General features: G+C 40.3%; 1 protein-coding gene across 6 annotated transcripts in view; it reads left to right on the forward strand.

Annotated features, from left to right (window-relative positions):
* Positions 1-23,527, forward strand: part of LOC132908411 (leucine-rich repeat-containing protein 4C-like) — a 268,003-nt gene extending 244,476 nt beyond the window's left edge. For all 6 annotated transcript variants that reach the window (XM_060962416.1, XM_060962417.1, XM_060962418.1 and 3 more), the window contains one exon: positions 21,854-23,527. In XM_060962416.1, coding sequence (XP_060818399.1) covers positions 21,854-23,527 — 1,674 coding nt within the window. The remainder of the gene's footprint in view (positions 1-21,853) is intronic.
* The last annotated feature ends 109 nt before the right edge of the window (positions 23,528-23,636 follow it).

The raw sequence follows: 23,636 nt of genomic DNA on the forward strand, positions 1-23,636 counted from the left end.
TCGATATCACCAAGTTCATTTTTTAACAAAATACCACTAAAATCTTCGATTCCGTTCAACTGTACGTAGGTATGGAGTTACGAATTTACGAGGCTGCAGCACGGCCGATATTTTATGTAGAACATTTACAAAAAGCATAAAAGAAGAGAAAAAGTAACTCTCGGCTCTCGTAGCAAAGAGGGAAAGAGCGTTCATGCGTTTTGGTTGACGTCACGAAGCAACGTATGTATATTCCGTGTTCGTCGACAGAGCGTTTCTTTCTTCTTGTTTTCTCGCTTTCCACGAGACGCTCTACGAAATGCAATCCTGCCGTCGCATATTCTGTCACACTTTGACAAACAGCTGGTAAGAAGCGAATCGCGATGTACAGAATGTTTCGCAAAACGTTGTAAATTCGTTACGTCGAATTATCTTCATCGGCAACGCGAAAGAAAGGTCTGCACTTTTGTTAAAGACGCTTTATCTTTCAAGCAGCGAAAGAAAAAAGGGAATATCGAACGGAATAATCAGGGTGTATGCAAATTGCAATATACAGCGGGGATACAAATTGTTATTTACCTTATTTATTTATGATATCTGTGATTATCAGCACGCGCAATTAATGTACTTTTACGGAAATGTAAATAGAAATGGTGCAAATCGATATAGTTGGATATCTCTATTTTCATACGTATATAATTTTTCAAAAAAAAAAATGTTTGAAAAGCTCTCGTTGATACGTCTTGTATACCACTTGGAAGCGAAGACGACCTGCCAAATTCTTGCTCCTCGTAGCCAGAACTTCTCGAAATATCGAACAGCCTCTCGTTGGCTGTTGAAACGATATTTCGCCCCGCGAAGCTACGGTGCTTCGTCGTTTGTTTTATCACCGTACTCCCCCTGGTCCTTGGCAGTGACGAGTTGTCGATAACCTCTTCCTTCTCGTTTTCCTTTCGCCCACTTCTCGCCTCTCGCTCTCTTTCCTTTCAAACTTGCCGCCCTTTTTACCAAAGAATTTATCACCCCGTTTATTCGTCACTCCCTTCCTCGTTCTGGTGAGAATTTCACTCCTTCGTATATATAACAAGATCATAAACGAAGCATGTATATCGATAATACGCCGAAAATTTACCTTTACGCGCGTTTCTATCTTTACAACCTCGTACCTACTTTCCGTATGACACGAATAATATCCTCAATTTGTTTGAAAATTTGCATTAGTTAATGTGTCGAGGCGCACTGACTTGCGATTTTTCGTCAATCGAATATTTCTATTCCGCCGATTCGAAGATGTACTAATTTCTCTTGATAAAATTCTTTTACGAATGAATTCAGTTCACTGATAAACTTAAAGCATTCTATAAGCTACAAAGAGAGAGAGAGAGAGAGAGAGAGAGAGAAGCGCGAGATGGATAGCTTCTTTTTTTCTTTTTTTTAATTTAATCGTATATTTTTATAACGCATTATATTTAATAAAAACAAAGATTAAATATAGCGCATGTTTGGTGGAAATATCCAAGCGATTAATGCTTAAATTCGTAACACTATTCGCACAGCGCTACTTTCCCGATTCGTTAACTTGTTTCGCTGAAGCGAAGCGAAAATATATTTCTGCGCGTGACGTTACCAGCGTGGACCGAGAAATGAACACTCGGAATATGAGAAACGAGTATCGCGGTGAAGAGATTAAACAAAATTGCAAATTGTGAAATAACAGTCTGCGGTTTCTATTTCTGACCCCATGCCCCACTTTCTTCAGACGTATATTTAATAAACTAGTTTTTATATCTGCAATCGATTCGAGAAGATAACGTTACGACGATCTACTTCCTTTGAAACGCTGTATTCGAATTCTACGCGAACCGTGTAACATATTAACTCGGAGCGAGGGCATAAAAGATTTTAAGAGACTGTCGGAAAAGTGATTTAAAGCGAAAAATATAACAGCATCCTGTCGGAAATCCGTGAAAACGATGCCACAATTATTCTATAGTCGTAATTACAATCGCACGATTGATAACTCCATTACACTACCGTGGCACGTTCACTTATAAATCTAGTTTGCAGGTTAATTGCATAATAAATAGAGTTCGCAACAATGCTGCCTGTCGATACTATGTCATGGCATTCGCCTCGGTAATTACGGCTTCTATCGATAGAATACATCGAGCAAACGATATAACCGGACGAGCAGAAAAATCCTTTCGCACTAAGCGTTGCTTTACGTTGAATTACAATGGGCGGAGGAAATCGTTGACGAAAAAAAAAAAAAAAAAAAAAAAAAACGGTCCGAAAGACGAGCCGGAAACGAGGCGGTTTCGACTCGTCGGTGAATTAATCGTCGAAAGTTGATGACGTTCGAGCCGATAAGCGGGAAAATCGTGGCAGAGCATCGCTTTCGTGGGTGGAAGAGTGGTAATGACCTGTCATAACGAGATACAAGGAGAGATAGCTTCTCACGAGGGTCCAGTTCCGGCCAACGAAGGAAGGGTGCATCGAAACAATGAGAAAAGGTGAGAGGGGCGAAAATACAAAGTCACGTGACGGAAAGAAATATTCGGCGTAGCTTCGAGGTTCGAATCGTCGAGGTTGCAAAAATCGTCCCTTCCTTTTTTCTCTAGCTTGCTAATTACTTTGTTTTGGTAACATCGTCTCGTTAGCCTGTTTAATAAATTCCTCGTGCCGGTGCTATTTCTCTGCAAATATTCGTGCATAAAGTACGAAACGATGGCGTTCCCGTGATGAAATATATTTAAATAATAAGTGGAAAAATTTAATTTCACGAAATATTATACTTTGCGTAGCATTCTTCGTGGTGTTACGATACGAGATGTTTGCACAATTTTTTGTTAGCTTCCCATTTCGTTATTCTGATTTTCTCGCAGAGAACGAGTCGCATACATTTTTAATTTATAACGAACAATAAATAACAGATATCGAACAATCGATAATTTGGAAATGAAAGAATTAAGGAACAGGTGGTATCGGCTTACATCATTAGGATACATGTTATACCGTTAACGTATTGTAATATTAAATGATAATGAATTGAGATAAATGAAACATCACAACGCGTATGCACATAGCATATCTCCTACGTACATTTTCTACATTACTGCGTATCACATCGGCATAAATATAGACATTTGACTTAGAATGCATTCGTCCCCCGTCGCTCGTTACAACTTTTCACAGAAACTTTTTCAACTTTTTCAAAGAAACTGCTTTGTAACGACAAGCATGTGCTTACTCGTCGTGATCCGGTATCGCGATCAGGCACACCTTCTCCCTTGTTAAAATTTTCTTCCTCGTATCTGGTTACCGGTGCTTGTCCGACGTTGTTGACTAACGTTTTCCCGTGTTTGAGTTAAATCTCGAGTCAACGATACCAACACAAATATTATATAACTATCATTACTTCCGCATATATCCAACAGTTAGGAAAAAAGAAACGCGTATTCAAACATTCCATTCGGCAAATCTCATCCGTGGACAAACATGATCCCGCTAAAACAACGTGCAATCGCTAGTGACAGGAGAATCTGAATAATATTCTAAACGCGTGACGCGCGTTGGAAATATAATTCACGGAATTGATCGGAATTTGCGGCCGCGGAGGGACAGATATGCAGGGTGGTTCGCTTCTAGCTTGAATTATATCAAGTATCAGGCTGGATTAATTGACGTGTACCCAACCTAGCCGCCAAAGTGATTCAACTTGCACGAAAGCGAAATTTAATTTCGTCCCGAGTCACGACTCGGAAATATTTATGTACGATCGAAGCAGCTGCAACGGATTTCCTCGGTTTATTGTCTAGCGTCTCCTCAGGATAGAAGCGTGGGGTGCGATGTGTGTCGTCGCATATTTCGCTTGGCGCGAGCTACCGATACTTTCGTATCGACCGTTTTTCGGTGCTTCCCTCGCCGAAATGTCACACGTCCAACCTTCTCGTAAGCATGAACGGTTTTTCGTCGACCAGTTTCGCAGTTCTCCTGATCCGTGCAAAGATATTTCAGACGTTTCATATATCGTAAAACCTGCGAAGGCAAATCTGATACATTTGCATTTAAATCATTCGTTTAATTCTTGCGTCGATATAAATAAATTTCATATAGAAATATCCCTTCCTCGGGATATGCCGAGGAAGGGATATTTCAACAAAATTCTAAATGTTAGTATAAATTAGGAATACGGAATTGTCGATCTTATTTATTTTTTCCTAATTTTTCCGCAACAAACGACGTTTTTGCCTTTTCTTCTGCGCTTGAAGCATCGGCATAAAATTTTATTGGAAATAAAGGAACGAACTTGCACGCCATTACTTCGTATCGAACTTTGTATCGAGGATTCGCTTTTACGGAGATGACGTATAAAAATAAACTTCGCTCGATTCTATTAGTATTATTCTGTATACAAATTGCGTCCAAGTTTGTACAACTTCTTAAGCAAGCCCGATCCCAAATATACTTGCGTACAAATTTTTGAAAATGACATAACAAGGACAATGCCGGACATAGGGTGTCGCACGTGCGAGAGTCAGAGGGATAGGCAGCTTTAACAAATAAATAGCGGTCGGTCGCGTCTCGAGCGAATAAATTCGTCAAGGTTAAATTACATTAGGTCAGACTGGAGGATTCGTAGCATGAACGTAGGGTACCGCATTCGCGGCAAATGCAATTACACCCCCTTTGATCGCGATTATAAAATGGCAAATCCGGGACGAAAAAAGAGGGAAATCCGAGGGCCAGATTGGCGGAGTAACGGGCGGCGATTCGGCGAAGCCAGGCGAAATGTATCGCTTTTAGCGGCACAAAACGGATTTGTGACGTTGTTTTTCATTCTCATCGGAAAAGAAGCAACGTGCCATTTCCCTCGAATCCATATCCGGACGCTTGGCTCGACTATCGGCCAAATGTCGATAGACTGTTGCCTGACAGTCGGAATACAAACGGGGCGACGATATTGCCATAAAAATACCGGTACTCGTGTACAAAGCCTCTCCTTACTTTTTCTTCTATTTTCCCCTTTTATCATTCTCTCGCGCACATACACGAAAACACGTGCCGTTTCGCTTTCCTACGCCGGTTCCTTCTTCCCCGTGTTTCATCGTGAATAATTGCCGAGGTTCGAGATTTCCAAAAATTTTTCGACTCGTGTTTGACAGATTGATTCCTCGTAGAATAACGGATGCATCGAGAGTGCAACAGAGACCGTGTTTTAACCGGTAATTAAAAACGACACTTTGATGTCCTTTTTTTCCCGCCAATCGAAACGCGTAGTTTGGTTAGAAAGTTTATGCGAGATTGCGAAAGTTTCAACAGCTTTGCTTTCCTCGACACCGGCAAATAAGTTGCAAATTAGGTTAATTAAACTCCGGTTCAAGTGCGTGGCTTCTTTTTTTTTTTTTTTTTTTTTTGGAAAAGCTCCGAAAAAAAGTTATCCCCTCGAATAGACGTCTTTTCATTTAGTAGGACATTTAGATGTCGATGTTTGTCGTTTTGCTATCACTGGCCGATGCGAGTTCAAGTTTCCGCGCTCATCTTCAAAAGCTTTTAGTAAGAAATGTCATGCTATAATTAATGCATCGTCGATAGATACGTTTCGCGTTATTATTATTTATTCGTGTATTAAGAATGCGAATAACGTACAAGATACGGCTTATAATTTCTGCCCCGTTTGTTGTTGCGTGGATTGCAAGTAGATCGCAATAGCAGCATACACGTCACGTGTCTCCTTAATCTCGCATGATTATACATTGAACGTAATATGTACGTATAACGAGATCCCGGCTAACGATATAAAGCTGTTGGAGCAATTCTTACATCTTTAAAAAACTTATCTGTTAACGGTTAACAATGTCCTTTTCTTGTCTCATTTCTTTCTCTAAGCGATGCAAGTTAATTTGGTGAATTCCTTAAAATTGCTGCGCAGGCAACTGGAGATTCAAGAAAACTCGAAAGATGTAATAATTGGCGCGAGTAACTAACACGATTCGTCGTTTATCGAACGGTATCAAAGCGCGACTAAGATTCTCGCGAAACGAGGGTAGTTCGATTACTACGGAGCTAAATAGCCCTCGTCATTCGCGAACACTTCGTTCAAATCACGTTTTATAGACGAACGTTGGCAGATTTGTGGCGATCTCGCGAAATTATACGTGCTCCCGGAACTGTTACACCCGAATGGTTTGGTTAAAACGAAAATCCGAGCCGAACTATCGACGTGGCTTTCAATCAACGAACGCATTAATGTTTCAGGCGATCTGCAGCGAGAGAAACAGCCGGGAAAATGGGTCAAAATTGTTATGATTCGCCGGGCGATTGTTGCCATTGTAAATGCAAAGCTTTTTAACTTTTCGAGACGTTGGTTGGTTGGTTGATTCGCTCGGTTGAAAAGAATACATTGAACTTGATCGAACGAAAGTCGAAACTGTGCACGCAGACGCTTAATTGTTTAACGAAACCAATGATATCGGTCGTATTTTCATTCGATCGTTCGCGGTTCAACGCGAAATATAAACGCCGGCAAAGACGCGAGACTTGCTTTTGATATTTAATCGACTGCAGATATTTTTTTTTAATAAAGCTCGTCGTTCTACTTTTAATTAAATTTTTTCCTCGGCGTCACACTTTCCACGTTATTCTTTTACACGGCAACAAATTTTTCTTCCAGCGAAATTACCGAACTAACGTTACACAGGTATCTAAAGGTGCAACAATTTTTTACTTACGATCGACGTAAATGTTTAACGAAACGAAGATCGTTGGCCGGCGACGGAAAGCAAAATTCATCGCTTGAAACGTAGAAATTTCGTTTTTGCCGCCATCGATGGCTAACAGAGGTGTGATAAACTCGGCAGTCTCCGTAGGATAAAATAGAAATTACTTTTTAACAGTTGCCGGAATCGATACGTTTGACGGAGAGTTTAAAGTCTAAAAGAAAGTTTGCGTCGTTGCCAAAGTTTCATGCACGGTTTAACATGCTACAATAGGTGTACGTTCCCTTCTCGCGAAAAATGTACCAGGGGTATGACACGGGTAAGGTTTGAGTTCCGTCGGAGAGGATTAGAACCTAATTAGCTGGTAACTGAGTAATTAGACATAGGACAGAATTATTTACACGAGCAATTAAGCTTCTAAAGTCAGCTTTATGAGAATACGCAACGTCCGCGTCAGCAATATGGTTTAAACTTTGCACATTGTTAACGCGAATCTTGTGGATCGGTATGATATTAAATACGCAAAGTGTGCCGTAATTAACAAATAGTTAGAAAGCTACTTTCGCAACTGAAAATAAGGCGAAAATAAAAAGACAGAAGATGCGTTTTAAGCGTTATTTGCTAGCTATCGATTCGATTATATTAAACGGTACATTCTTACGATAATATAAATAACGAACCTCGCACCTCTACGTAATATACCGGTAGACGTGGCGTACATTAACCGCGTGCTAAATTTGTGCCAAATCAGTAGCTCGAACGTTGTGCATTCACCCTCATTAGCAGTAACCAGGTTTCGAATAATCTCCAGCTAATCAGTTAACGTCTTATGCTTCCATTAGATTAGAGTCAAATTACACAGCATCAAGGAGCAAGCAATCGTCGGTCACATATGCTACCTACCTGCCATTTAATTATACATGTATGCAAGATGCATTAAAATCACGTGATTTTCTATTACTCTCTCTCTCTCTCTCTCTCTCTCTCTCTTTCTCTCTGTCTGTTTTCAAACCACGACTACATACGGATGTACTTGCTAAATTTTGTCGTAAAACCAATTTTCCCTGTTTACACTATCTGCGCGTTGTTCGACAAATACCATTTAAGGATCTACGAATTCTTGAGTCGAAACACTATTATCTTGTCGAAATAACGAACGATACCCATGGGTACAAGGAAAACGTAGCTCCTCGAACATTGAAACATTCGTCCAAGAGAAAAATATTCACGTGTTTCGCTCGTTCGGAGTAAATTTGTGACGCGGCGATTTTTTTTATCGAAAGTCAAATAAAGAGAAAAGAGAAAAAATTGTCGTTGTGGAAAACGGAACAACGATCGAATCGTTAGCTGGACTGACCGCGATTCGAATGCGCGTCTGTTGTTCGAAGCTACGAATAATACTTAATGCGGATAATATAAATGGAAAAACGATACCAGAAGGTTGGCAGAAAAAGAGAGAAAGAAAAGGAGAAACGTACACGCGGCAGATAATTTTTGAATACTCAGGGTACTGAAACCGTTCAAAGATTTAAATACGTTTCGGACGAACGAACGCGATTTGCTTTCGCTGAAAATCGATGGCCGACGACGATAATCGTCGATGAATATAAATGACCGAAAGATCGAAAGACAGGAACCGTCGGGAAGCGAAGCAGTCGTCCGAGCGAAAAGAATTTCACGAACGCCAGATTTCGCCGAGAGTCTCGCGACCCTTTTCCTCTTTTTCCGATCGTTCATGCGATTACCGAAACACGTAGCTATTTTCAATACGCGGTACGGACACATAGTTGGAAATAAAAGCAACGTGCTCCATTTATTATGCGTATTTATTGGAATATGTAGGTACGGTTGCCTTTAATCGCTTCAAAGCGTCCTTCGTTCTCTTCAGCTGCCAACTATACCGTTTTATTTACGAGGCGAATAGCTATTCTTCGCGAGATAGACAACTAAAGGGGAAGAATTTATATCTAACGGACTAAATAGCTTGATTGACCGGAATGCTTGAACGATTAAAAAGCGACGAACGTTAGATCGGCCCGTATACGAAGCGTAGGTACTTGATAATAAAATTTCAAGAATGACGCGTTTCAAGATTTTCTGGAAACAGCCTTTTGTTACTTCAAAGAGCCGAATAAATTGTTTCGTAATAACGAAATTATGAAGACAGTTTTGCGATAACTTTTGAATTTTAAATAATGAAATTAGTTGATCATCGAAACAGAATGGCATGATAATTACGTTAATCAGATGTATGATATTTTAAAGGACTTTACGTATTTAAAATGTTACTTTAGAAGTACTTTGTACGGAGCAAATAAATTAAATCTCGGTTTTGAAATTCAGTCGACCGATATTCCAATCGTTATATACTTTTCGTAATCACTCTTACCGCTTTGACGCTTATTTCATATCAGTCCGAACTTTAAACTCGACGTATAAAGGAGTATATTCCGTAAATGGAACGTTTTGCAAGCGACAATCGCTTGAAATATAAGATTTGCGTATAAAGAATTTATGGATGTGGAATTTAATGAAAAACCAAATTAATTAAAGTACTTGCTAAAACGATACTGTCTCTCCATTTTCTTACGCTGCTCGATAGTTATTCCGCGAGAGATTAATGCAATGCAAACAAGATAAACATTCAAGACGATATACAAGGTTAACGTTACATTGTTTAACGCAAATATTTGTCCGGATCCATAACGAACTAATGCGCTTAAAAAATTAATGGGAAGAAAACGTAATTCATAATACATTTTAATTTCCAGTACCTCTTCAATTTGAATTATTACGTGCTTCGATTTTACGGTTCCAGCTGGATTCGCTTCTACCAAAGCGATAAAGTGATCTTCATTTACTTAGAAATTCAAAATGTACGAGGATATCGTTCCGATTTTTTATCACTTTGTGCTTCTATCAAATTTCTGAGTTAGACGCAGTCGAATCGCAGAATCGTATATCGACGTTTTATTCCGCACCGTTTATATCATTTTTATAATACTCCTTTTATTTTTCGGAATTATCGAACTTGGAAATCAATATTTTCAATTATCAAGCAAACAAACGTTTAAATGTAATATCGGGATTGTATTTTGTACATTTTCATTTGCAGCATCTATAGAATCAAATAACAATCGGTATAATAAAGGACTTCATAATACGAATGACAAAAGTATAAGAGTCGATATAGTTATGGAGTTATAGAGGAGAAAAAAGTTTAATTATATTTTACGTAATTGGTGAAATTATTAGGTCATGGTTCTAACAGCAGTCTTTCTCGATTTTACACAATTGTTCGAACAAACGCGGTTATAATCGTACAACGAATTATTTAAAAACCTGCGTAAATCGCTGCCATCCTCGTCGTTCTTTTTTTCTTTCAATTCCTCGAGGTTTTCAGTACGCGTACGTCGAAATACGTGCTTGCAGCAACTCGTAAAAATAACGGAGATATCATACTTACTCTTACTACTTTTGTTCGAAAACAGGCACGAAAAGGAAACCGCCGTTTTGAATCTTTGCGTTATTCGTCGAGCGAAATTAAACGGCATGAAGTGATAAGAACGACATGCTGAGTAACTTAATATCGTGAAACGATATTTATACCGTGTATAATAACAAATATTTCGAGAACTAAGGTACTTTGCTTCGTTAATAATTACAACGATTATCACGACGTTAATAATTTTATCGAATAATATCGAAGAAATACAAACAGCAGCTTCAGAATCGTAAGAATTTTTGTGTAGATAGCCATTTCGAAAAGTTCATAAACGAATAATAGCACAAAATTTACCATTTCGTTAGGCTACCAACCTTTTATCTTTTCAATTTGTTCAATTGTTATTCTTCGACATATTTCAATGAAATATGTCAATAATGTCTCTTTGTGTCTCTCGCTCGATTCCTCGTATTCGCTTGCAACAGAGAGCGAAACGTCGATGGGCAGGAAAATATAAATCAACTTCCTTCGGTTTCAATGTGTATGTAATAATTAAACATTTCGCTAACCGGTTTCCATAAATTCGACGTTCCAATTGGTTCGATGTGATAAAAACGTAAACAGAGTGACGAGCAAACAAGAAAACGCCATCCGTTAAAAGGAACCGATTTCCGGAAGAGAGACAAGGAGTATCGTTAACCAATCGACCAAAAGAGTATCGGGAACAATCGGACCGTGTTACCCAAGTAGGCGTGTTATTATGATCGTTGGATAACGATAATTATTGTCGTTAACGAGGGAATTCCGTCGAGTGATTAACGATAAACACTTGATTCGAATGCCATTGCTGTTCTCCACTTGTTAATTTTCGTCGATTTCCTTAGTCTACCGATCCATAGTCTCGAGTTGAATTCCGAAACGGATATGAGTAAACAACGAATAATGGGACCGAATTGATTTTCATGGTGGGCAAGAGAATATCGTGGAGTAATCGACCGAAGAGAAAACTCGAGGCGAAGACGCGGTACTTCTTTTGTTAATTTTTGAAGATTATATAAACCACATGTATGTCTTATTAATGGCGAAAGGATTAATAATAGAGGTATTAAAATGACTTTTAGCTACTTTCGTTACAAATTTAAAAGGTAGTAGGATTTTATTATTATTATTATTATTTTCCTTTTTCCTTTTTTTTTTTTTTTTGCTTTTTTGCCTCTGTAAAAGCGTAATGGCATTTAGACATGTAGTCCGACTACATGCAATTAGGTAGCAAAAAATAAAAAAATAAAACGATCTTACAGCTACGTTAATTGGTACCGACCTATGCGAGCTAAAGTTATTAAAGATTTTCTTCAAAAACTACAGGATTGAGAAAAAGCGAGGCGATTAACTAAATGGACAATTTTGATAGAAAGTTGAGAATAATAGCGAAGCTGCACGAATCGTGTTTTATATTTAAATTTCAATAGCTTTGAAATATGGTTTACCGTTACGTGAAAGTTCCAAATATCGTTCTTCTCTTTTATCGGTTGAGACAGTTATAAGGGATGAAACAAAATTTCGATATTAAGATATAAAAGTTTGCTTTTATATATAAATGTTTACTTTTATGATATTCCCTCGTAAATATTTTTGAACTAAAGTGTCTTAATAATTTAGAATCGGCATACTCTTTTCATTCGGTAGTTAGATATCGTAGCTTCTCTTTCGGGATTAGGATAACAAAGGTAAATATACCGTTTATTTATGCCGAGTCAAATGTTATTTAAATCGAAATGAAGACCGAATGATACTGACAAATAGAGAAAGTAATAATCATCTGTGTTTTAATCTTAATCCGTTTAATCCATATAAATTAGCTTTTAAAAGTTAAGCTGAAAATACAGCAAGGTATATTACTTGACCCACTATTTTATGCTTTACATTATACATATTTACTGGTGCTCTATCTGCAGGGAAAGTTGTGTCTAAACTATCCTTTTGCTGTGAAAAAATTATGAATAAATTCATTAAAACGTAAAACAACTTTATCATTTATTTTTGTAAGGGATGCGAAAACGCCAGAACTAATAATCTTCCTTGACCGCTTTTAGCTGTCAAAACACGGCAGAATATTTTGATAAAATATATCCGTGCGTTAGATTAATTTAAAGTGCTCGTGCTATTTAGAGTATTAAATGGGCATATGCAAAAGAGAACTCGGAATATAGTGCATCCCTCTGAATAATAGCGAGACAAATTATTCTCGACTATTCATACGCGTTAGAAAAACGAAATGCAAAGATCTGCGATGTACGACTGAGAAAAAGATTTTATAGCAGGTGAACACAGGATATTTATGAAATATGCGCTTTTTCGCCTTCTAATAAAGTAGCACGAGACGAATTTTCTTAATTACTTTCAAACGAAACGAAATGAATATTAAATATTAAACGTTCCTGTGTTTTATCTACTACAGATACGCGCTATATGCCAACAATTGTATCGTGAAATATGCAATCTTATAAAAATTCATTTAGAATCGGTTAACAAAGATGTGTGATTGTAAATCCCAAGTTTAATCGGTTAATTCGCCTGTTTCGCTTTAATTGGAACGCGATTTAGCGATCTGTAATGAGATTTTTCCTACGCGTTTCACCTTTGAAGCTGTTCCTTCAAAAAGATAGAAGCTATGAAACATAAATTATGAAAATTACTCTCGACTCACGATTTGACCTTTGTGCCGCGGCTCACCGGCACCTAAGCTATTCTAGCTGTAAAGCAATTCTGTTCCCAACACCATTCTACTTCTAAAACTATGTTAAAAGTAGTACTCAACTCCTACTAAACTAGTAACGTCTACGGCAGAATGCAAGCAAAATTCGCCAAATAAATCCCTTTACAACCGCAACGAAGTTCCGTGCCGTATTCGTGGATATCCAGTAGGAAATACAAGACGGTTTTCGAGCAAGTCAGCCGGAAGTCTGAACAAGTGGTTGCGCGCGACCGTTCGTTATTTTTCCGCGATTCCGTTAGCCTCATTACGCGTCTCATTCGTATCAGGGAAAAGGAAACGACGCAACAACGAGAAAACAGCGAAATGCCACGAACCCCGGCTGATTTCCGAAGCAGACGGTGCGTTATCCAATGAAACGGGAGACAGCCATGGAACAGCTCGGCTGTATCATCGCCGACAAAACAGCGAATAACAGCCGGTGTGCACGACTCGTGTATAAGGGGTGCACGATTGAACGCCGGACGGACAGGCTCCTCTCGACCAAGCACGAGCCACTCTTTCATTACATAATGATTCCTGTGCGCAGCATGAAAATTAACCCCTCAACGGACAACATTTTTCCATCTAACCAGCTAAAAATGTAGAATCCTGCGCTTACAAACAGGTATCTATGATGCGTGTACGTATTACAAAATGTGTTCATATTTTTGCAACGATCGCATATTCTTCACTCGCTTTAACTCTCTATCACTGTTATGATAATGGAAGATATCGTGAAATTACTTGTTTGATCATAAAAATAACGATTAATACTCGCTAACCATTTTCGTTCCATTAAGCAGGAAATATACAAATTTTCTGTCAAATTAATGTACACTGATTAATATAACGGTATTGGGTAAACATTCGTAACTACTACTGAAAATGCATTACTGCTATTACAACAGTCGTATAGCAGTTGTAGTCATTTAACCGTACGTTGGTACATTACGACCTATTTAAGAATTAATATCCTTCGCGACCTCGATAGGTTAACACTTTGTTAGCAATTGTATCGCGCGACATTGTTAATTATAGTATCTGTTAAAATGCAATATACGGCGTATATCAGGATTATTTCATCGTCGAGTCAATTAGATTTACGTACGTGTCTCTGCAAGAAGGTAATATCCGTTCTAAAGAATTTCCTTTTTTCTTCTAAACCGAACCGATATCGTCCATGTATGAAATTAACGTATAAAACGACTACGTTATCTTCTTATTATCACAATTCCTTACCTATGTATTCACCATCTATGGTTATGTTTGATTAAACTGTACAGGATAAACTTCCTAACGCTCAACATCAAGATACGAGTTACTCTTCCTTATGTCGAATTAGAGAAAGAAGAGAAAATGTCAAACGTCGAAGAGGTAAATGTCGCGTCATAAAAATAATTTTTTGTTAAATCTCTAATAGTACCGTTCGATCTATTTGGACGTAAGCGTAATTTCGCTTTTATATATCTCGAAAACGAAAGATATTGTTGGGGATTTGAAATACTTTTGGAAACTCGAAGGATGTACAATCTTTTGACTTTATACGACAATTTACATATTGTAAGCCCGCGAGAACGTGGAACTTGGGACAAGGATTGTGGCACCGCTGACCAGTCGCCCGACTCAGGGGTATGAGCAACGTCGTTGCATTGTATAGATTCTATGACCGTGCACCAGGCTTATGCAGGGCGTATACAACATTCAGCAACTGCTGCCGAAAGCCTTTATCGATATTTTCGCACTCCTGTCTCACCTAGAAATTCTTCAAGAATATCTCGATGAAAAGTGTCAAAAGTCTGAAACTGATTTTAGATTAATTTTTAAAGTAGAACCCGCTTTAATCCCTTACGATCAAACTTGTCGAACTCGCTCGCCTTCGAAATCTAAAACGATTCGAATCTTATAACTCAAAGTTCCGCCACTCTCCAACTTGCAATATTGTGAACATTTCGGAATTCGGCAAACTTAGTTTCATTGTATAAAGCTTAAAAATCATAAAAACTCGCGTAGAAAACTTTATGTCGTCATTTACATGGTGACTGGTCTAGCGACGATTGTGAATTCGAAACTTGTCGGCAAACCAAATTGAAAACTTCGAAGCCAATTCTAGAGAGAAATATGTTGCACGGCGTTGTTATGGGAGGAATGAAATTCCAGCTGTTTCTACGACGAACCTCGCCAGGGCGTATGAATCCAAGAAGCGCGGTCTAGCGATATATCGTTTTTGACTGGATGTTTGAAACGAAACGAAACGACGCAGTCAGTGGTACACGCATCGTCCCTGTTACACGACACGAATCCTACTTTTCGTAGCTTTAAAGCCGATGATAACTTTCGATCTGTAGGTATATCCGATCGGTCTATCGGTCAAACTACGTAAAATATGTAAAATATACGGACGTACGAGGATTAGCGACTGTGAACGCGATATCTTCCGTCTGTACTTATTAGAAAAGTAATACGGAAAATTTGTATCATCCGCCGGTTGCCCATTTTTTGGCCACGATAGAGGAGAGTTTCAATTTTTATTTTTCCAAAGTGTTACGTTGATTATCGCACGTAACTGAGCCGTCGACGTAGCCGACATACAGGTTTTGTACATTTCTGGTGAAAAGAAAACGACTGCGAATTACTAAAAACCGAGCGAGCAACACGAACACCAGCTCGATGAAACGTAATCAGGATATATTGTGAAACCTGGTTTTATTTAATTCTACGATACAGGCCGGGTCACTCTAATTTCCACGCGAATGAAACACGAGTTTAGACAGGAGCTGCCACCGCGATACGTAGTTTCTGCGAGAGAAATGATATAATTGAAGTGGCGAAGATGAACCAATAGAAATAGCAGAATTTGCGATTAAACGTAAAACGTTACATAAATTATATTAACTTTCTTTGGAAAATATGAACAACGGGTCTACTGGCTTCGTGGCTACATTATATAAGAAACTTGCTGCTTACGATCGATCGAACATCGACAACATTATACAACTCGAATTTCTTGTATCTATTCGTTTATTTTTATCGATACGCTTACTCCAATCTGTTTGTTTTCGTAATTGGGATAAGTTACCTGCTGTGCGAATAAATCATCCGTTCTTTGTCCTATTTTCCCAACGCTAACGGAGGCTGAAAATCAAACTGAATCGCAATTGATAGAATTATTATAACGGCGTATCTCTTCCTTTCGCGGTATTTCGTCTACGTTTTCTAAATCTATATAAACACTAGTTTACACCTGCGAACGTTACATATGCTCTCACTTAAAAGCCAATGAAACACTGGAGCGTGCTGACACGCGTTGATATTCAAAAGTTTTCCAACAACGCTCGATTCTCGTGGTGAAAACCTACAAATAACAACAAATTGTTCGATAAACCGATTTGCGATCCGTTCCTGAAAACTTTTATCCATGCCTGGAAAATCGTCGATTCGATAACATTTCGCTTGTCACAGCAAATACGTCGGATGTTACAGAATGTTTTAAACGGTCGCTTGGAAAATTCGAAAGAGTCGAAACAAAAATGAAATGCGGACAAAGCTGACGGAATTCGTTTGTAAGCAGTATCTTCAAAAAATCGTCGATGCTTGTTACTTGGACGTGTATCCATTGTCCAGTCAGAAAATCAATGTTCAACTCTGCTTTACCATCCTCCGCATCTCGCTTTTTTCTCCTGTTTTTGAAAAACAATACGACGGACGAATATTTCGGCTTCGCGAAACTACGATTTCATGTTTGTTAAAGTACAGGAGTGAAGATATTACGCGAAAGTAAATGTTTTCCCTATGCGAATACATAATTTTAGCCGAATAATAACGGCGCTTTGAACAGCTTCTACGAAGCTCGATACGATTTAGTTAATTCCAATGGGCGATACCAATTCGGAGCATTCGGAAAGAAATGGCTACGCTATAAATCACGTGTCATTTAAAGGCAAAGAGTTAAAAAGCAAACCCTCGTACTCGCGCGAGTTGCCACGGTGCGAGTAACATAAACGCAGCCTTCTCTTCCATAACGTTGCAAAGTTGCTTTGAAAACATTTGTTACGGAGAAACAGGAAAGGCGGAAGACGGAATTTCATCAAATTGAAAGTTTTCACCTTCGATATCTCAAAAGGTACACGCGTATAAAGTATCACCTTCCGTGCTCTACCTCTGCCATAGCCGCCCTCGCTTTATCGCGATAAAAAGGAACTCAAACACACGTTTTCCGCGCTTTCAGCTTTACACGGTGCTACCGCTGGCCTACTTTTCAACTGTTTCGCGAACGCGTTAAATGGTCACAGTTTACGGATGAGTTCGTTCGGTTTTCGCAATTTTCCGTTCATCTTCTCCGCGATCCAACCGTCGAACAGAAAAAGAGAAACACAGAGGGATGAAAACGTTGTGCTAAATGACTGACGTTTCGAAAAGCTCCCACGGATTTCACAACTCCGACTCTTGTTTTCAGTAACTTGGAGAACGTTGTACGTCTAAACGGAAAAAGGCAGTTGGCGTGTATGTGCGAGATAAAGAGACAGACGAAGAGGGAGAGGGTTGCAGAAGCTTCTGTCCATAGAGCATGTTCATTCGCAGCGGCAGCTGTGCAAATCTGCCGCGCGTATCGCGGTCGCGCTAATGGACAAAAGGGTAATTTGTAATCGCTAATTACATCCAGTTAAATCTGACGTGTTCACCCCGAAAGCGGTGGTACGCGTGACGTTATCCCTCTCCCGAACACCGATTCGCAGCCACCCTCCGTTCCAGCCCTTTCACCCTGCCGCCGTCCGAGGTCGCTATGATTAGTACGAACGATAAGTCGAGACGTCTGACGTATTCTCAGCGCTGTTATCTGGCTGCAATTAGTTGCGCAGAACGCCGCGCGTAATTAAGACAAAAACCTCTCGTCTAATTGTCACGTTATACGTGATATCGACGCTCGATGTTCTTCGTCCGAACAGCCGTTGCCCGGTGGACCCGGGGGCCCGTCTTGGAAAAGCGTGCTCGTTACGCCACCCAAGATTTTATCGCGATAGAACGCGTGGCCACGTTATTCTCAAACAGACCGCGCGAAGTAGAGCGGCTGACGAGATCCACGAGGAGTCCAGCGTCTGCGTTGCTGTTGATCGACCGTTTGCTCGATTAGTTAGCATCGGGTCCTTTGACGCGTTGGTGATCGACGTACGGAAACGATCGGATCTGTTAGTTGGAGTAATTAGTAGCTATTAGTTGGAGGAATTTTGAGAAGTAAACGCATGTTAGACGCGATCGATCGAAATCAACGTCGGTTCCCAACATTTAGCGTTTCTACCAGAGTAATTTCTTTTTCAAAACTGTGATTGGAATATGACGGTTTCGTTATTTTGTAACAGATACACGTATACATACGTAATATATATAGCGATAAAAGTTAAGAACGACGAAGCCATTTGAACTTACTTCATCGTTAATGCGTATAAAGTCATATTTATTAAACACACGATGCGGACAAATTACGTGTACAGTTTGCACGTCCTGTTTGAGAAAATTACATTTCACATACACCAATCTAATACGATACGTAACTCTAATTAGATCGTAGATACTTAATTAATGCGGATTAATAGTGCTATATCGTTATGAAAATTACGAAGAATGGGCAAAATAGAGCAGGGATGCTTAAAACGTGATACAACGTGCGATATTCTTACCGCGTAAAAAAATGAATAAATTTAAGAAAAGAGAAGTAATCTATGATAAAAGAATCCTCTGTACGAGATATGTTTAAGAGTGTATAGATCATATCGCTACTCGTAAAATTCATCTTATCGAGAGAAGTCGTGTGATCGGCTTTTTACGATTGCCCACGTTGATAGAAACTTCTCGAGTCTCTTGCAAATTTTATCGTTCTTTTCATTAACTTCGGAACGAAAGCGTTCGATAAATCTTGGAAAACGATAAATTACTTGTAACGTGCGATTAAATTTCTATGTGAGAAAACAGTGACAGTCGGATAAAATCTCGATGACACTCCGGCACCGCATTTATGGTAATTTCACGCAACAGAATTAACGATCGTTGCCGTTGTTTGCCAGCAGTGACAAGAGCAATGCAAGTTCATACAACCTCGTGCACGCTTATTATTTTTACTCTGATTAATTGCTCATCTGATATCCATAATAATTTACCGGACGCATTCAACCATATGATTTTACATTAATACAACCAACAACGAGGATCAAACACGTGCCACGATAAGCCACAATAACAAAACATCTGTTAAGCTAATACATCTATGCTACGATATATCCGCGTACATAGCAAAACAATGTTATATAACAGGTTGTTTTGTAGCATATAACCTGCCATACGCTATCCGTAGGCGTTAACGAACATCACGTACGTTCTTCTCTTTTTGTAGCAAGTTTTATTAACTTTGCTAAGACGCAACTTTCGATAGCCGATAAAATATCAGTAGAAATAATATATTTCCACGTGCACGTTGGCACGATCGTCGATAAACGTGATTCTTGAATCGAAATTCAAATCATTCCTGTACGTGACTTTGGATTAACACAAGATAATTTAACCAAACATACCGCGATAATATTGCCGGTTGCTTCCGTGACCGAAACAATACGCCATTAGCATCTCAACGCAATCGTAATTATATGCTCGTGAACTCACGCAACACCGAGTAACCGCACCGTTATCTCTGGCTAACCCTATTATAATTCGTATTAGGTCAGACTGCAAAGCCGCTTTTAGCGGAGGTTCTCACCCTGTTTTAGCAGGTGTCACATTTTTATTGGCTCGTTTCTCGCCGCGATAAAAGCCCGTCTCCCCTATCGCTATTAAACGTCGCTATTATTATTGTCGTTGTGATTGATTAACACGTCGTTCGCCCGATTAACGCGACAGCGATGTCGTTAACGCTACGTATAACTCGAGCAATGCGGCGTTCCTAATAATCACCACGGCGAACAACCTGTCGGCCAAAGTTTCCACGAATACGAAACGCTTTCGTTTCTTCCATACACACCGCATAATTTCTTTCCCCCATTGTTCGTTGTAGGGTTTATAATTGTATCGACCTGCCGCAGCGTCGAAGTGCTGTTTTTCTTCCCATTCGAATACAGCTGACCTCAAAGGAATAAAGCTGTCTACCGGTCTTAAAGTAATCAAAACTTGTGTCCCTTTTGCGAGTTCGATCCCGTGCAACTTTCAATCTCATCAGAATACGAAATGTCAGCCGTTCGAAGAGCTTCTTTCGAATTTGAGAGCCAATTCGTTTAGCGCTCTATTTATATGAATATAAATCTAGAGCGTTATTTTCCATTTATTTTCCTTTTTCTTTTTTTTTTTTTTTCTTTTTTTTAATGAAAGAGGGAAGCTCTGTTTCTAAATTAACGAGTTGCTCTCGACTCGTAGCTGCTACTGCGCTGCTTTTTTAAAACTCGTTGCACAGAAAACAGTACTGAAATTAATTATTTCGAAATGTTCCCGTCTCTTTTATGTCCTTTACTTAACACCTAAAAATGTTTACGAATATGATACATTTTACCGATATTATATTACGTTATGTTATAATTGTAGTTACAAGTATGGTATTAATTTTAATCATGTTGAATCATGGAATACGGTCGACTGATTGCTGAACAGTAAATAATACACGAATAGAAGCAATTCGGTCCGTGTTAAATTGAAAATATCGAAAGGAAATCATACGTATTGCGATAAACGTGTGTTTGTATCGTCACGTGTTTCGAAATAATACAAGTCACAAGCAGCGATCAATTTTTCGTTAATTGTATCTCGTTAGAAGGTATTACGTTATTTGCGCATTTGCACGATTTATTTAAGCATAGAACCGACGATAGATAGGGATAGGCTAGATGTGGATGGTAGACCCGCGATCCCGGTAAATCAATCGAATTTATGATATTATTTTTATAAAAATTTTCATCAAATTTAACCGACACCAACCAACAATCGAATAACGCTGGCAAAGCTCGTTAAATAAAAACCAAAAAGCGATGATATTTGCATATTACATTTGATTAGAGCGGATAACAAAGAGGTCGAATATGGTCACTTAGGTTAAGAGTCTTGGCGATATTTTCATGAAATTACAACGTCGCCTAATCATACTCGGCATCTGCGAGCGTGCCGTCGATTTATTCAGCACACACGCCGCTAAAGATTTGCACACGAAACACGTGCGTGCTGCCAGCAAGTATGCAGAAATGCTCGAATAAATAATATCAGAGCACGTTCGAGGACCTCGATTTATTAAATGGCGGCTGAATCTCGTGATACGGCTGAAATGGGAAATGAGTAATGGAGTCGAGTGCGGCGGTGACCTCGCAAGTAAGTTCGGTATTGCGAGCGTATAATCCTTTCCTAATGACGCACCCGTTTTTAGCCTTAAATGCGGCTGACACGTCGCAATCCTACAGCACCGTTAAAAGCAAGCCTTCTCGTGTTTTCCGCGCATTTCATGTACAGATTAACATACGTACGCGAAACAGCGAACCTAATTTCACGGGACGTTCATCGCGGTTCAACCCAACCCACCTAGCTTTTCGAACGAATCTTCTCTAGGATTCGTTTCTATCACGCGTTATCCTCTCTGAGAAACTTCCAATCTTTCGAGATAGATTTCAAATTCCGACAGGATTGGGCGGTTCGAAAAATATCCGTGATCTTCGTAATTATGTATCCGGCTGGCCTGTATAGTTGAAAAACGAATAACTCTGTACGAAGGAATAAGTGGAAGGCATAAGGTATAAAAGTTGATCTTCTAAACTTAAGCCGAAGCAAAGACAACTTTGCTCGTTTGCGTCGATCACGGTAGTCGACGATCGCGGGACTACGATAGTTTGACCAAGTCTTGGTAGAAAACTCGACGATAAATTAAATTAAATTACGTTCGACGATAAGCCGTAGTCAGTGAACCTGCTTAATAAAGAGTTTCTTGTTTATCGTTCGCAGACGCCACGCTGCCGTGTGACCGTATCGGCTACGCTGTTGCAACTGCTCATCCTGGCTGTCACGTTCGCCCTCGGAACGGCTGCGATCTGCCCGAACGGCTGCATCTGCGACGACGACAACCTCGTGGTATCCTGTATAGGCGCGAATTTGGACGTCATACCGATCGCCCTGAACCCGAGTATCCAGCGGATAGTGTTGAAGGAAAATCGGATAAAGATCGTGGACGCGGCGGCGTTTCAATTCTACGGGGACCTGAAAAACGTCGATCTATCGAGCAATCACCTGTTTACCATTCCCAACGGGAGTTTCGACGCGCAAAAGCAACTGGTGGAGCTTCATCTCAGACACAACAAGATCTCAGCGTTGACCGAGAAGACGTTTCAAGGTCTGAAATCTCTGACGGTACTGAACCTACGGGACAACTACTTGGAAAGTCTGAAGAACGGTCTGTTTGCCTCGTTATCAAAGTTGGAGGAACTAGACTTGGGAAAGAATCGCATATCGAAGGTAGAGCCAGGAGCTTTTCAGAAATTGGGTACGCTGAGAGTGTTGCATCTGGACGATAATCAGCTGAGAACCATCCCGTCGCCAGCTCTCGCGCCGTTAAACGCCTTGGCTGAGTTGCATATAGGTTGGAACGCCTTCTCGTCGCTTCCTGATGACGCGTTCAAGGGATTGGAACAGTTGACCGTGCTGGATATTACCGGTGCTGGTCTAGACAACATCAGCGACGGCGCTTTCCGAGGCTTAAACGCTCTGCGCACGCTGGAACTGGATGGAAACAAGTTACGAGAAGTGCCGACGAAACAGTTGGCGGTTCTGCCTCGCCTCGAAGAACTCACCTTGGGTCAAAACTTCTTCACGACTCTGAGATCCGGAGCCTTTCAAGGTCTATCCAAGTTGAAGAAGCTGGATATATCCGCGGCGAAATTGTTAACCACCGTCGAACGGGGAGCATTCTCGGACAACGCCAATTTAGAGACCCTGGTGTTGAACAGCAACAAACGGCTGACTACAATGGAGGACGGTTCTCTGGCCGGTTTACCCAACTTGAGGCATTTAATGCTACGTGACGACGCGTTCACCGGCTTCTCAGAGTCTTTGGTAGCCTGGAACGAACTGCGTCGACTGGATTTAAGCGAGAATCCCTTGGTCTGCGACTGTAGCTTGCTCTGGCTAGCCGAGGTTCTCGTCCCGAGAAACTCTAGTCCGGTATTATGCGCCGAACCTCCGGAATCAAAAGGGAAACCCATCAAGGGTATGACACCTGACGAACTAGGCTGCGCCTTCTCCGATCCCCGGAAACAAGCGCTGTTAGCGACTCTATGCGCCGCTGGCCTCGCCTTGCTCACCGGCTTGGCCCTGATTCTCTACTACAGATGTCGCAGACACGTCAGGGACGCGTTGAAAGACTACAAATGGAAGAATCGCGGCATCTCCCGCAAGGAACACGAGTATCAAAAGACCTTCTCCGAGGACGAGTACATGGTCAGATCCGCGTCCACCCACCATCACCACCATCATCATCAACCTCAGTCGCAACAGATCCCTTCTCATCATCACCATCACCATCTTCAACAGCAACAGCTGCAACAGCAGCAGCAGCAACAACAACAGCAACAGCATTCGCAGATAGCGGCGGGTATTAAACCTATACCTGTAACGGAACTGTAGCTAGAACTTCGGGCGGCGAGCCCTGGAACCGGCGGTGTTTGGTTCTTGCCCCATGGCAGCACTACTCTCGCTGAAGGCTTCACCTACATCGACGGGGAGACGGCGCGTC

This window comes from Bombus pascuorum, chromosome 6 (assembly GCF_905332965.1).
Source record: "Bombus pascuorum chromosome 6, iyBomPasc1.1, whole genome shotgun sequence".
In the NCBI taxonomy this organism is placed as follows: Eukaryota; Metazoa; Arthropoda; class Insecta; order Hymenoptera; family Apidae; genus Bombus; species Bombus pascuorum.